The 13,414-nt window shown below is 37.1% G+C and overlaps 1 protein-coding gene, 1 long non-coding RNA gene and 2 other non-coding genes across 11 annotated transcripts in view; 2 read left to right on the top strand and 2 right to left on the bottom strand.

The window, feature by feature from the left end:
* LOC118281893 (chloride channel protein 2) overlaps window positions 1-13,414 on the bottom strand; it is a 90,600-nt gene that overhangs the window by 7,234 nt on the left and 69,952 nt on the right. For all 5 annotated transcript variants that reach the window (XM_050699521.1, XM_050699520.1, XM_050699519.1 and 2 more), the window contains 9 exons: window positions 12,524-12,686; window positions 11,986-12,077; window positions 11,240-11,378; window positions 10,159-10,262; window positions 9,034-9,240; window positions 7,706-7,799; window positions 7,054-7,204; window positions 6,045-6,174; window positions 5,269-5,385 (listed from right to left, as the gene is read on the bottom strand). In XM_050699521.1, coding sequence (XP_050555478.1) covers window positions 5,269-5,385; window positions 6,045-6,174; window positions 7,054-7,204; window positions 7,706-7,799; window positions 9,034-9,240; window positions 10,159-10,262; window positions 11,240-11,378; window positions 11,986-12,077; window positions 12,524-12,686 — 1,197 coding nt within the window. The remainder of the gene's footprint in view (window positions 1-5,268; window positions 5,386-6,044; window positions 6,175-7,053; window positions 7,205-7,705; window positions 7,800-9,033; window positions 9,241-10,158; window positions 10,263-11,239; window positions 11,379-11,985; window positions 12,078-12,523; window positions 12,687-13,414) is intronic.
* On the top strand, window positions 2,029-4,005 carry LOC118265580 (uncharacterized). Of its 4 annotated transcripts, none has more exons than XR_007706131.1 (3): window positions 2,029-2,875; window positions 3,131-3,344; window positions 3,497-4,005. It is a non-coding gene; the product is annotated as an uncharacterized LOC118265580 (long non-coding RNA). The 4 variants fall into 4 exon arrangements; XR_007706130.1 differs by having other exon boundaries at window positions 3,494-4,005; XR_004782762.2 differs by having other exon boundaries at window positions 3,131-3,353.
* On the bottom strand, window positions 10,681-10,762 carry Trnas-gcu (transfer RNA serine (anticodon GCU)). The gene has a single exon. It is a non-coding gene; the product is annotated as a tRNA-Ser (tRNA).
* Trnas-gcu (transfer RNA serine (anticodon GCU)) lies at window positions 13,187-13,268 on the top strand. The gene has a single exon. It is a non-coding gene; the product is annotated as a tRNA-Ser (tRNA).

Genomic DNA, 13,414 nt, shown 5'->3' with positions numbered 1-13,414 from the left:
TCTTTTAAATACAATAAAACGGGTTAAACATGAAACACAGAAAAAAAACAGAATTATTTCTACCTTTTTAGAATATACGGCACAACTATTGCATATTTTATCAATAAAATATTTTTACAACAAACTAGACTCATTACCCTTTCTTTTGATGTATACAATGTGATAGGGGCGAGACTTCTAACCCGTTAAGGCTGAATACTACATCTAATTTTAACGACAAAAGTCCTGGGTCGAAGGGGTCGAATCCCCTCCCCCTAAAAATTATGGCCATTTTAATATTTTTTTTACTTTTTTTAATATCAAAGGTTGTATGCATCGTAGAAACAAAAAAAAAAGACGACAAACGATAGCTAATAACCTTGGCTAACTAATTCAATACTTTTTTCAAATGTTTGATAATGTTTTGGTGAGAAAAAAAATAATTTGTGAATTATTCTTACCGAAAAAAATCACTATTTTCCTATATTTTCAATTAGGGGTTCAAGACCCCATATTTTTTTTTGTCGATAAAATTAGATGTAGTACTCAGCCTTAACGGGTTAGAAGTCCCACGCCTATCACATTGTATATTATTATATTCGGGTAACTCTAAGTATTGTAATTAAATCGAAAGAAAACACTACTCGTAATTTTACACATCAAAAAACCTGAGGAACACATTGACATTATTATGGAATCTTCAATGAATTTAGTATATTTCTCTTTGAAAAATGTATTATTTTGCTTATTACGAAATGTATTTCGATATTTTATATACTATTGTAATGCAAAGTATGTAAAATATGTATAAACAAAACTAAAAGTGGCCAACACCAGGCCGGCCATTTTTTTCGAAACAACAATCGTTTGAAGTTAAAATTAGACTAGATTTATCAGCTAAAACTGTGATATTTATACATCATCGTAAAGCACAAATCTTCTAGTTTATTTTGATGTATAACACTTGCAAGATAAATTAAACAAAACTGTAGTATTTACGACATAATTGTTGGAACTCACAAAAACACTTCAAAAACGAGTCAACTAACTTTAAAAATTTATATTTTGTTTGTCAAAGCATATTACAACGCCATGTCTTATTTTTTCGTCGAACAATTTATTCAGCTGTATAGATAATCAGTCAAAACTCACCAAACAAGACCGTATTTTAAACTAGAGGGAGTTAAACAGAACTCGTCACTTTGGATACTATAGTATCCATGGACGTATGACGCTCCTTTTTTTGGATACCGTGCTATCCATGGACGTTAGAGTGGATATACTGCCTCTATTATGTATGAGTCTTGATTTGAGTTAAAACTAATACAGCGGTCCCCCGCGTTAAGGTGAATGTTCCGATCGCCTTTTCATACATTTTTCGTTCACGGTATACTCTCCGTACATAGACACTTTTTGCACAAAACTAATCACTTTATCACTTTTGTACGGTCAAGAATCTGCATATAACTTTTTGGTAAATAATTCGCATTATATATGGAGAAAAACAGTCTTGAAAACCGTGAAAAATTTGGCATTTCTTTTACTAGTGTTAGTGCAATTTGACAATCAAACTTATCGGAATGTCTGGATAGGTTATAATATTAAACGCTAGATGGCGTGCACCCGATAATGTAAATTTGAAGAATCATTACTAATTTTATAACAATAGTTTTCATTAAAAAACATTACAATAATTTAAAACTAAGTATCGTAAACGAAAATATAAAACATTGTGGTCGTGTGTGAAAAAAATGTTAGCGTTAGTTATTATTATTGTCACTGGCAACAATAAAAAATTTTAAATTCGTTCGTAGACAAAATACGATGTTGCCGTTCCGTCGAACATGACCTTTGACACGTTGCCAAACTTATTTAGTACCATCAGATGGTTGACTTGAAATAAAATACATTTCGAAGAGTTTGCGTAGCATTACGCTAGGCTTTACGCGCGGAATTTCTTGTATGTTTTTGATCAATGAAAATTCATTGATTCGAAGTAATATTTCTTGTATGTATTTCTTTCCAATTTAATATGATTATTGCAAAGTATTGTAGTATATGTTGTTTATAAGTAAGTAATTTTATTTCAAAATAAAAATACCTACCAACTAATAAATATTAGCAAGTCAGCCCGTGAGTTTAGCTGGCTATTACAAACTAAAATCCTCATATTAGAAATCACCGATCGATATTATATTGTTTTCTCAGATTAGTAATACAAATAACTTTGGACGGACAAACATTAGTATTATTTGTCACATTATATTGCGTCTGCTACATGAATCCCGCGCGTTCCGATACACTCAAAATCAGTTGAACGGACGGTAAAACAAGTATCTTTAAATTTCTAATGTTATAGTAAATAGAGTATAATTATGTAATATGATTTTATTATGGTTGTTCTGCAGCGATTTTTCAATTGATGTTATATCATAATTTGGGTAAGTAAAATTTTATTGCTATAATTTTTCTGAATTTCGGAACGTATTTAATAAATTCTGTTTTATCTATGGTATGGATATTTACTTTGCAATAATTTTCATGACATGAGACTACATTTTGCTGCAATTACAAGCGATTTGATCTGGTTTTGTTATAATTTCGTTTCAATTTTATGCGAATAGGTACTGAGTTTATAAAAGTAACATAATATTGTCTTGTACTTATATAATTAGTTTTTGTGTATTTCGGATTCCGTTTACATCTAGGTACCTACTATGTCGGGGTCCTACGAGAAAGCTGGCGTATCAACGCCACGAATATTCAGGCGCCCGTAAATCGTCAAAACGAGTGAAAAGCGCATTCAGTTGGATACATGTGGACGACAAGATAGTAAACCTGTAAATGATAACTCAAGTTGTGGCCAGCTTCATTGTAAACAAACTTTAGTTTTCAAGTACGTATAGAGTCATCAGTTGTTGAGCCATCTACATGTAAACTTAGAACTCTTTTAGTAATAAGCGTTTCATCCCTCTTCTTCACATGACCATACCAAGAAAAACGATTTCCTTTCAATTTTGCTCTATCATTGGATAATAATGTTCTAGTTATGAATAAAAAGCATGAATATTACTATCAAGTAAATTCTATTGCATGTCCACTTTATAATTTATTTTAGCATCTTCTTACTATAATATTAAATCTATTTCAGGTTCAAGGACAAATGCGTGTCAGTAACATGGATAAATGCTACTTCATATGTTTTATTTCAGTCAATGAACCTTTGACTGTTATAGAAGTTTGTCGAGATAATATAATGACTTTATCAGCAATATGATGCCAAAGTTAATACACTTTTTTAAAGAATGTATTCTGCCAGAAATAGTTTTGAGACATGTTCAAAAAAATGCGAAATGTATACCTAGGTATGAAAGGTACACAATTTTTTTTTATTTTATTTTATGATTTCCATTGATTTCAATCTATATTATATTTTTTTCTTGTGGGATATTGTTTTCATCCACATCAAAAGTTAAACACAAAATATACTAATTATAGTAATTTTCTTTCGCAGCAGTTGTGTAGCGGTAGTTTCCAGGCAATAATGAGGAAGGATGAGTGAAAACAACACGACAAATGTTTTTTTATTGTACTATTATAGTAGTGTGTTTAGAATCTACATTATCAATGTTTACAGTCATGTTTTTTTTATGTCAGAAAACTGAAATGGTGTACTCGTCGTAATGAACATAATGTTCATAATGTGATATGAACACATTGACCTATTTTAAGGTTTCTGAAAAACAAAAAGGAAAGTTGTTGCTTTTTTATTTCCTTATGTAGTATAGTGGTTATGGATGCTTAGATATTCTCAAACATTTTTCCGCTTTGATTGCAATCTATTATTCTGGTTGCCTTGTTTATGAATTATAGTTTTGAATTATTATTTTGAATGAGATTATTTTTTAATAATCAGTCACGTATCAAGCATTCATGTCACATAAATACTTGTAATAATTGCAGGTTAGTATATACATTCTATTAAATAATGTATAAGATAATAAAATAAAACTGTCTTACATTGCATTCTTGACACTCATTTTATTCCCAAACTAGTGACCCGCCCCGTTTTCGCACGGGTGCAAAATTATCAGTTTCCCTACTATAATATACATGTATTATACATATAAACCTTCCTCTTGAATCACTCTATCGATTTACGGCGCATTCCAATAAACTACGGATCGGTAGATGTGCCTACGAGCCGTAGAATTTTGACACATTTTGTATGGAGCTTATGTCAAAATTCTACGTCTCGTAAGCAAATTTACCGATCGGTAGTTTATTGGAATGCGCCGTAAAAGAAACAGCATCAAAATCCTTAGTGTAGAAAGCATACATATGGATATAGGGACAGAGAAAACGACTTTGTTTTATGCTATTTAGTACCTAAATATAACACTACTTATACCTTTTATTTTTAGAACATAATAGCATCAGATGGTGTTCTTTAGTTCCTAATCCCCAAGACATAATTTCTACAGGTACCATCCTATTAACTTTTAAATGCACGCCATCTAGTGGTTAATTTTGAAGAAAGGTTGATTTTAAAGTAGGCGCTATGTCTATGTGTGTATAAATGACTGTAAACAGAGTTGGATATTAATATTTCGCTTTTATGGCAAATCGGATGGGTTTTGAGGCGATAATTTGACTTATTCCGATAAAGTGGGATGCCTGATTTTCGCATTTCTATTTCTGTTACTTAATATTGTTCCAATGACACTCAAAACAACATAAAACTGAAAATGTTCAATTCAGCGCCATCTATCGGGAAACGAGCCATGAAGAGCTCGGAACATTCACCTTAATAAACGATAAATTGAATGAAACCCATGATTTCGATTATCGAATCAGGAAAAAAAGACAGAAAGACAATTATACAAGTGATTTGACTTTAAACAGTCCAGCAGTGGACTATCAGAGGCTGATAATGATGCTAATGAATATAGTCAAAGTCAAAATTATTTATTTCAATTAGACCAGGAAGGCACTTTTGAACATCAAAGCAAATATAATATTTATTTGACTGCACGGTTGGTGCGGTGGCTGGGCAACTGGCTGCCGCGCAACGGGTAGTGGGTTCGATTTCCGCACGGAGCAATTCTTTGTGTGATCCACAAATTGTTGTATCGGGTCTGGGTGTCACGTGTATGTGAACTTGTATGTTTGTAAACGCACCCACGACACAGGAGAAAATCCTAATGTGGGGCAACGTTTTTTAAATTATAAGAAAAACATATTAATAACGTCTGTCTGTCGGTCAGTCCTCTAGTGAAGCTATCTCACCATGTCTCGCTTCCTGGCGATCTGCAGCATTCTGTCGAAGTCTATCTCCTTCGCCATCTCCATCTGCTCCCACGCCTTCTGGTCCTCGGGGGACATGTCGCATACTCGCTCTCGTGGCTGGAGTGGTAATATTTATTTATTAATATGATATGATATAAATAAAATAAGCTAGTGCCTAGAATTTTCACCGGCTTTAAAATGTACCTAGTTACAAGTGTGACATAGCAGATAATATTAAAACATATGATGACATACTAACTAGTAACAATAAAAGAGCTCCGGATTCAGATTTTATTTGAAATAAATATTATTTAAAGCAATATTATTAAAAGTTAATGATGTACAATGGAGGACAGATCCACCTAATTATTTTTAAATATTGTTGCGTAAATCCAACAAAAACATTAAGTTATGCCCTATAAATGTCCCATTTAAAAGAAAAGCGACAATCATCAATTGTCAATTTAAGGTTATGGGGCGGGGCTAGAGACCGAATCTCATTAGGTGCAAGCAACCAAACTTAGAGGTGGTCAGGCGCATGTGACCACCATTGTACGTCTCTTCACAAGTTGAATAATTTGCATAGACCCACGTATTAAGATGGTGTTTAATAACACTGGAGTTGAGTCTCCAGTTCATCCGTCATGCTTGCAACAGTGCCGAAATATTAGAAACTTATAGACACAAATAAACATGGTAAATATCTCGTTTATTAGTGTTAGTGACCATGTCAGTTTAAAAACTTATAATTATTACAATATAATGAGTGTACTAACCAGCTGCACTTTCTTATTGATGGACGGGCTCCTAGGTAGCGATGTGGGACTGAGTTGGTCCGGCAGCCCTCCCTCCACGTCTTGCAGGAGGGTGGAACGCTTGAATATCGCCTCGAACGCTGCTCGGATCCTGAAGCAGAGTAGTTGCGGTGAGTTTTGTATTGTTATTGGTATTTAGTAGGCATTGATGTTAAAAATATGTAAATAAGAGGTTTACAAATGATCACGGCTATAAGGATGATTTTTGTTTGGAGGGTGTATGCACATTGAAACTACGTGTGGACACTTCAAACGTTTAATAGTTACTAAAAAATGCAACTAGACTACAAAAGTTTAACCTACATATAGGCATAATTTTGTATGACTGCTGTCGTGGTGGTATGCGTTTAGACAACAAGTTTTCTAAATATGATTTCTTCTTTTGAAACATGTTTCTGAACACATAATGTAACATTTTTCTCATTAAATTATTCATCATATCGAGTAATATTAATATAAATTTGATTAAATGGGATAAATATTACAATACCTATTGATTAGTTACTAAATAATTGACGTATTTAAAATAATAAATAGATTTGAAGTTAAATGTTTTTAATGATTTAATTGCTGTTTCTTAGTAATAGTACTACTGAGATATGTAGACGTTCCAGTTGATGAAGGGGAAGATTGAAACTAACTTCATTATGGAGACTGTAGCCTTATAGCAACGTCACGCCTTTTATAGGAGTAGGCAGAGGTACTCATTACGACACGTTATGCCATTATACAATGTACACCCACTTTTCACCATTTATGTTATAATTCTCATGTAATAGGGGGTGAGCGTGCTACTACTGACAAATTTTCGAAAAATCGAAAAATGTCCAGTAATACTTTGCCCGACCCGGGAATCGAACCCGACACCCCTTGTCCAGCAGTCGCACTTTCGAAACTCGATTAACGAGGCAGTCGGCAACTCCATTATGGAGACTAGCGTTCTATTCGACAAATTAAATGGAATACTAACCTGGTCTCAGCGCCCGTAACAGTGGTGTAGACGGAGGGCTGCGGCGTGCTGGGGGTGTGGGGGGCGCTGTGGGCGGGGCCCAGCCCCCGCGACAGGGTGAACGAGTTCGTCTTCTTCAGGATCGACTTCGGACGGAACAGCTGCCCGGGGGCTACAACACAAATAAATTAAAGTTTTGAAATAGTTAGAGATGAATTTTCATAGATTGTCTTTGTTAAAAATGGTTGTGAATTTAATTTTATAACTCTTGAAAATTCAAACTATGTTCACTTATCAGTTTCGAATGTCATACGAAAGCTCAATATTTGAACATTATCAATATGATTTTGCAAAATATATGCACAATACTATATTATGAAAAATGAAATTAATTCAATTCCTAAGTCATTACTTTTGACATCATTAGTTACCATCCACTACTAAGGGCTTAATACGAGTTTGTTTTACGTTTATCAAGATCAAAACGAAAGTACCTTCGGCGCTCTGATTGGTTGGTTCATACACGCCAGCCAATCAGAGCGCCGAACGCACTCTCATTTCGTTTTCGTTCAACGTAAAGCAAACTCGTACTAAGGGTACTTAATATAACCCTCTCCGAGCTATTTCCGACCCTGATGTATACATATAATGATATACTTAAGCATGTACTTACGAGGTATAAGTCCTCCCTGGTCTTTGGTGGTGAGTGAGGATCCTCTCGTCATACCGGTGCCTGGTACTTGCAGCATATCTGGAGCTGGAGTCACCTGCATAGTGATTTATTGATAAGCAACCTTATAATCAAGAGGGAATGAGTTTAAAATGTATTGTAGTTATTGTCATGTCTATGGCAAGATAACTGCCAGTGTTATAAAGATTTTTTATTGAATAACTCAATCGTTAAAAATTAAAACTAGACTGATTTTACAAAATTAAAAATAATCATCATAACTGTACCCAAAAAACTAAGAAACATATTGACTACACCTAGAAATTAAACCTGGAACCTTATGCTTCACGGTCTGTAGTAGTAGTATAGTAGAGCAAACAGGCAATGTTTTTTGGTATACCACTCTACCTAAATAAACATTTTCAAGTCAAAGTCTAAATTATTTATTTCAAATAAACTGGGAATGGCACTTTTGAACGTCAAAACAAATATTATAATATTACAAAATGTCTATCTATAGGTCAGTCCTCTAGTGAAGATATTTGCTCGTTCCAAAGTCTTTTTTTTTTTTTTTGAGGGGCGAAAATCATCCAATTACTTCTCTCGCCAGGGCCAAGCGAGAGGGAGTGTCAGACTCTTACTGACTAAAAACCACCCCGTTCCTACTTCTGCTTGTCGAGCCGGAGCCCCGGTAAACCCGCTAGGTAGTCCGCAGCTCCGGATTAGGCATCAGCCCTACTGGGCCCCGTCTGTGGTGGTCTGATGGCTCTTTGAGGCGCGCGCGGAACGTAACGCGCCGCACGCACGGTCTGGTTCTGGTCGGGCGGCGAACTACCCTTGCTCGCCGCCCGCAGCCCCGCACTTACGGTGGCCGGAGATCGTCGCGCGATCCCCGACGCCCGGAGTGTCTGTCGCGTCGGCTGGGGCGTGAGGAGGTTCGTTCCCTCACGCGTCCCGCCTCCTCCTTAGCTAGCATGACTGCTTCGCAGAAGGAGGAGACGGCATCCCAGTCCCCCTCGCTCCGCACCATGGCCTGAACCAAAGCCGGACGCGAGAGGTCGCCGTCGCCGATCACTTCCCTGAGGGCACGGCGGTGTTCAGCCCACGCAGGGCAGACCGCAACCGTGTGTTCCACCGTGTCCTCCGGGCGGTCCTCGCAGTGATGACACCCGGGCGTTTCCTCCCGCCCAATCAAAAACAGGAACCTACCGAAACTCGTTCCAAAGTCTAGATTCCTATTCCACATTCATCATCATCATCATCAGCCGAGAGACGTCCACTGCTGAACAAAGGCCTCCCCCTTAGTACTCCTCTATTTCCCATCGACTCACCTCAAACCTAGAAGGCCTCCTAACTTTCTTCCGAGCCTCCTCGTCCCTCCTCCTAAGCTCGGCCTCCCGATGCCACAGCGCGGCGATCTGCAGCCTCCTGTCCCGGCCGACCTGCTTCTCAATCACCTTCACCAGCTCCCAGCGGTGGATGGAGCCCAGGAGAACCATGGACGATGGACTGTCCACTAGGGGGAAGCTTTTTATTGTCTGCGGAAGAATTTGAAGGTTAGATGTGTGTTTATGTAATGTTTAAAATTACTTAGTGATAAGCGCAACCTGTAGGCCCTCAAGTTTTAAGAAATCGAAATGAGAACGCGTTCGGCGCTCTGATTGGTGTGTTAATTCGCGCTAGCTTATCAGAGCGCCGAACACACTACTATCGATCTGTCGTTAGATAAAATTAAAATTCCTGATTTTGCCTAAAACCAACTTACAAACAAATAGGATAAGCTAAATAAGACCGTTAAAATAAAAATAATAACAACTATACCTATATACATTTTATTATAACTATTTCATCATTATCACTAGCCTATAATTGGCCACTGCTGACCAAAGCCTGTTCTCATACGGAGAAGGTTTGAGCCGTACGATCAACACTCCTGCTCATGCTGGTTGGCCATATCTAGTTGAATTAAATAAAATCACCACCAACTATATCCTATCGGACTAGAGATTTTTTTATAAAATCTATCTTAACTATCTTAATGCAATGTTATTGGTAGCAACAGTGTTAATTACCGAAGTAATTGTTGAACTATTGCAGCTACTAATAGGGTTGAAATTAAACCACTATATAGTGCTTGACCTGCTGGTTCGTATATTTGAACTATTTTATCTCAACATGGCCACACGACCTCATTGGATTGACCTATTTGGTCGCCACACGACATTATGACATTACGACGACGACTATGACAACGACAATATACAATAAAAAATTGCCTCTTATGTAAATCGATGTAACGAAACCATAGCTCGCTTTTAATTGCGGCAACGCCATCTAGTTGTGAAATGTGAACTAAAATTAATTAATATAAATAATATGGTTTCGTTACTTCTTGTTAGGTTTTGGTCTTCAACAAACAGTCCAATCTACAAAATACCTTATTCCTCCCCCCTTACCTTATTCTCCTTGAGCAGGTCTTTGAGCTGCTGGAAGCTCATCCTGTTCCAGATGTACTTGACATCGCGCACCATGAAGTCTTCCACGCAGATGTCGTACATACCTGCAAGGACATTGTAATCTGCATAAATGAGTCAATTAAAGATATTGTACGCTAGCTGTATGCACTTATGTAGATTTTCTTTGCAGTTGTTAAAACCATTTACTCAATCATACATAAATGTATTATAATAGTAGTATTTTACTTTTTTTAAGTGAGAAACTAAAAGTAACTTTGCACCTACCACTTCATCGTTACTGCACCACCTTAGCAATTGTTGATTCGGAACAATAATCGTTGCTAAGTAAGCATTAAGTAATCCATAAATTTCTGAGTAGCACTTAATGTTAAATAACTAGTATTTAGATAATAAATAAAGAAACTTTCAAGTATTTCTTTTATTAAAAAAAGCAAAGCACTTTTGATATATCCAAAACGTTTTTTAAATATCGTTCACTTAAAGTACAATTACAAAAACAGTCGACGAGGATGGGATTCGAACCCACGCGTGCAGAGCACATTGGATTAGCAGTCCAACGCCTTAACCTCTCGGCCACCTCGTCGCGTGAACATTTGGCGAAAAGTAACTGTACATTGTATATCTGCATAATTATATAGGAGTTATAAATGCAATTGTATCAGCTGTACATATTATGCAGTTTTCTTTGCAGTTATTAAAATATTTACTCAATCATATTTAGTAGTATTTTTTTTGAAGTGAGAAACCAATAAGTTTTCTTTTCTTACGAAAACAAATGACTTTCGCCATCAATTGTGTGAAGTTACGATTTATATAAAAGTATATTTTTTTACTGAACGGTGACATAAGGACCTCTAAAACTTTAATTCGTTTTATGATACAACAAAAAAATACGCGTCTAATACTTTTTAATAGCGAATGACGGACTAAATAGATTTTGATATTGCATACTCTGTCAATATCTCTCTTAGGAAATCCTATAGTAAAATATGGTGGAACGAAGTTCGCCGGGTCAGCTAATTTGTAATATTATTAAATGTGTATAATACAGTATACTCACGGCTAGCAGAGGACAGCAGGTCGGGCAGGTAGGGCAGTTTCTTGATGAGTATGATACTGTCGAAGCAGGACGGTTGCAGCAGCGAGGCCGTCGCGTTGGCGGCCAGCACCGCCGCCATTATTGGCAGCAGGTGGGTCACCTGGGGGAGGCATTAGAATCATCATTAGAATATAACCTAGTCTAAATTATACCGTAACTAAAAACGCCATTTAAATGCTAAAAGATAAAAAAGTTGTAAGAAGGAATAGACATGAGAGTGCAGCGCTTTTTTTTAAGGGGGAAAATCATCCAATGTCTTCTCCCGCTTTGGGCGAGGCGAGGGGGAGTGCTAGACTCTTACTGACTAAAAACCACCCCGTTCCTACTTCTGCCCTTCGAGCCAGAGCCTCGGTAAACCCGCTAGGTAGTCCGCAGCTCCGGATCGGCATCAACCTTACTACTACTGCTACTGAGCCCCATCTATGGCGGTCTGATGGCTCTTTGAGGCGCGTGCGGATCGCGACGTGCATCGCTGGACTTGTAGATATTGTAAGAAAGAAAATGGATAACGCAAGAAAACATAAGTTGATTATTTTCACATATAGTTGTGATTGATACGCCCAAATACTGAAATGCTACTCAATTTTAAGTTGTACTTAAATATCGTGCTATCTCTGTCAATTTACTAAGAATTAATAGAGATAGAACTATACTTGAGAGCGTCCTAAAATTGAGTGGCGTTTGAGTATTTGACTAAGAGGTAATACCTGTCCAGTCATCTCGCTGACGATGACAATAGTGGAGACGGTGTGAGTGACGGCGCCGGTGAACGCGGCCGCGCCTACTACCGCGTAGCCTCCTAAAATCACAAATAGACAAGATATTAATTTGAAAATCAGTATATTATGTAAATACAGGGAAAAGCTAGGTAAGCAAAAGATTTGTATGTCAAACTATGTCAAAGTCAAAATTATTTATTTCAAATAAACCGTGAAGGCAGTTTTGAACGTCTAGGCAAATATTACAATATAAAGAAAACAAAATGTCTGTCTGTCGGTCAGTCCTCTAGAGCAGCTGGTTGCTCGTTTCAAAGTGTAGATTCCTATGGAGAAGAACAAGCAAGAAATATGTAAATATATAATGGCATATTTTAGAAATAAATAAAAATGTATCAGAAATGGTGGTATATTAAAAATATTAATATATGATGTCACATTCAGCTCCACAAATAAAGACGGGATGCTACGAATATCCTAACTAAAATCTCATCATCAATAATTTCTCTATTAATAACAAACCACTGACCCGGCAATATCTTCTGTATATGCCCCCCGTAGGCGACCCCGAGGGGACAGAAGTAGTGCATGACCTCCCCGGTGAACCGACCCAGCGAGGCTCCCATCTTGAAGGCCGGCACGAAGATACCGGCCGGCACCGGCAGCGTACACGATACCAAGCTTAGGAAGAACTGGAACACACCAATTAGTTTTAATTTAGTTGACTGCACGGTTGGTACGGTGGCTGGCTACCGCGCAACGGGTAGCGGGTTCGATTCCCGCACGGAGCAACTCTTTGTGTGGTCCGTAAATTGTTGTTTCGGGTCTGGGTGTCATGTTCTCATGTACTTGTATTTACCCACCCACGACATTAGGAGAAAACCAACGGCGTTAAAAAACGTAGCTAAAATTCTAATGTCCCCACATATAGAATTTTAGCAACGTTTTTTACGGTAAGGCTATTAACAGGTTTCCATTTTGTTCAATTTTTGTTTGTATTTCATAGTTTTCAATACAACAATGTCATTATAGATTTAAAGTGGCTTTAGTCGGCTGGTCATTTCATAGACGGCGTTGATCGCTTACTATCAGATGATCCGTCTGCTACGTTTGCCTCCTTCAACTTATAGCAAACATAGAAAGTATCTACAATAGTAGAATGTAGTAGGTAATATTCGCCATTTCGTCATGTGACGAGGTGGCCGAGAGGTTAAGGCGTTGGACTGCTAATCCAATGTGCTCTGCACGCGTGGGTTCGAATCCCATCCTCGTCGAATGTTTTTGTACCAGAGTGAAATTGTTATTAATAGAAATCTTACAGTTCGATTGGAGGTTTTGGGTAATTTAACCAGAAATTGCACATTGTATTTTTTTTTCAGATATTCTAAATGAATAAATCAGAACTTCCAGTAACGGCATA

The sequence above is a fragment of the Spodoptera frugiperda genome, chromosome 16 (assembly GCF_023101765.2).
Source record: "Spodoptera frugiperda isolate SF20-4 chromosome 16, AGI-APGP_CSIRO_Sfru_2.0, whole genome shotgun sequence".
Taxonomy (NCBI): Eukaryota; Metazoa; Arthropoda; class Insecta; order Lepidoptera; family Noctuidae; genus Spodoptera; species Spodoptera frugiperda.
The sequence above is the reverse complement of the archived record's forward strand: the minus strand, read 5'-3'. Positions and strand labels throughout refer to the sequence as shown.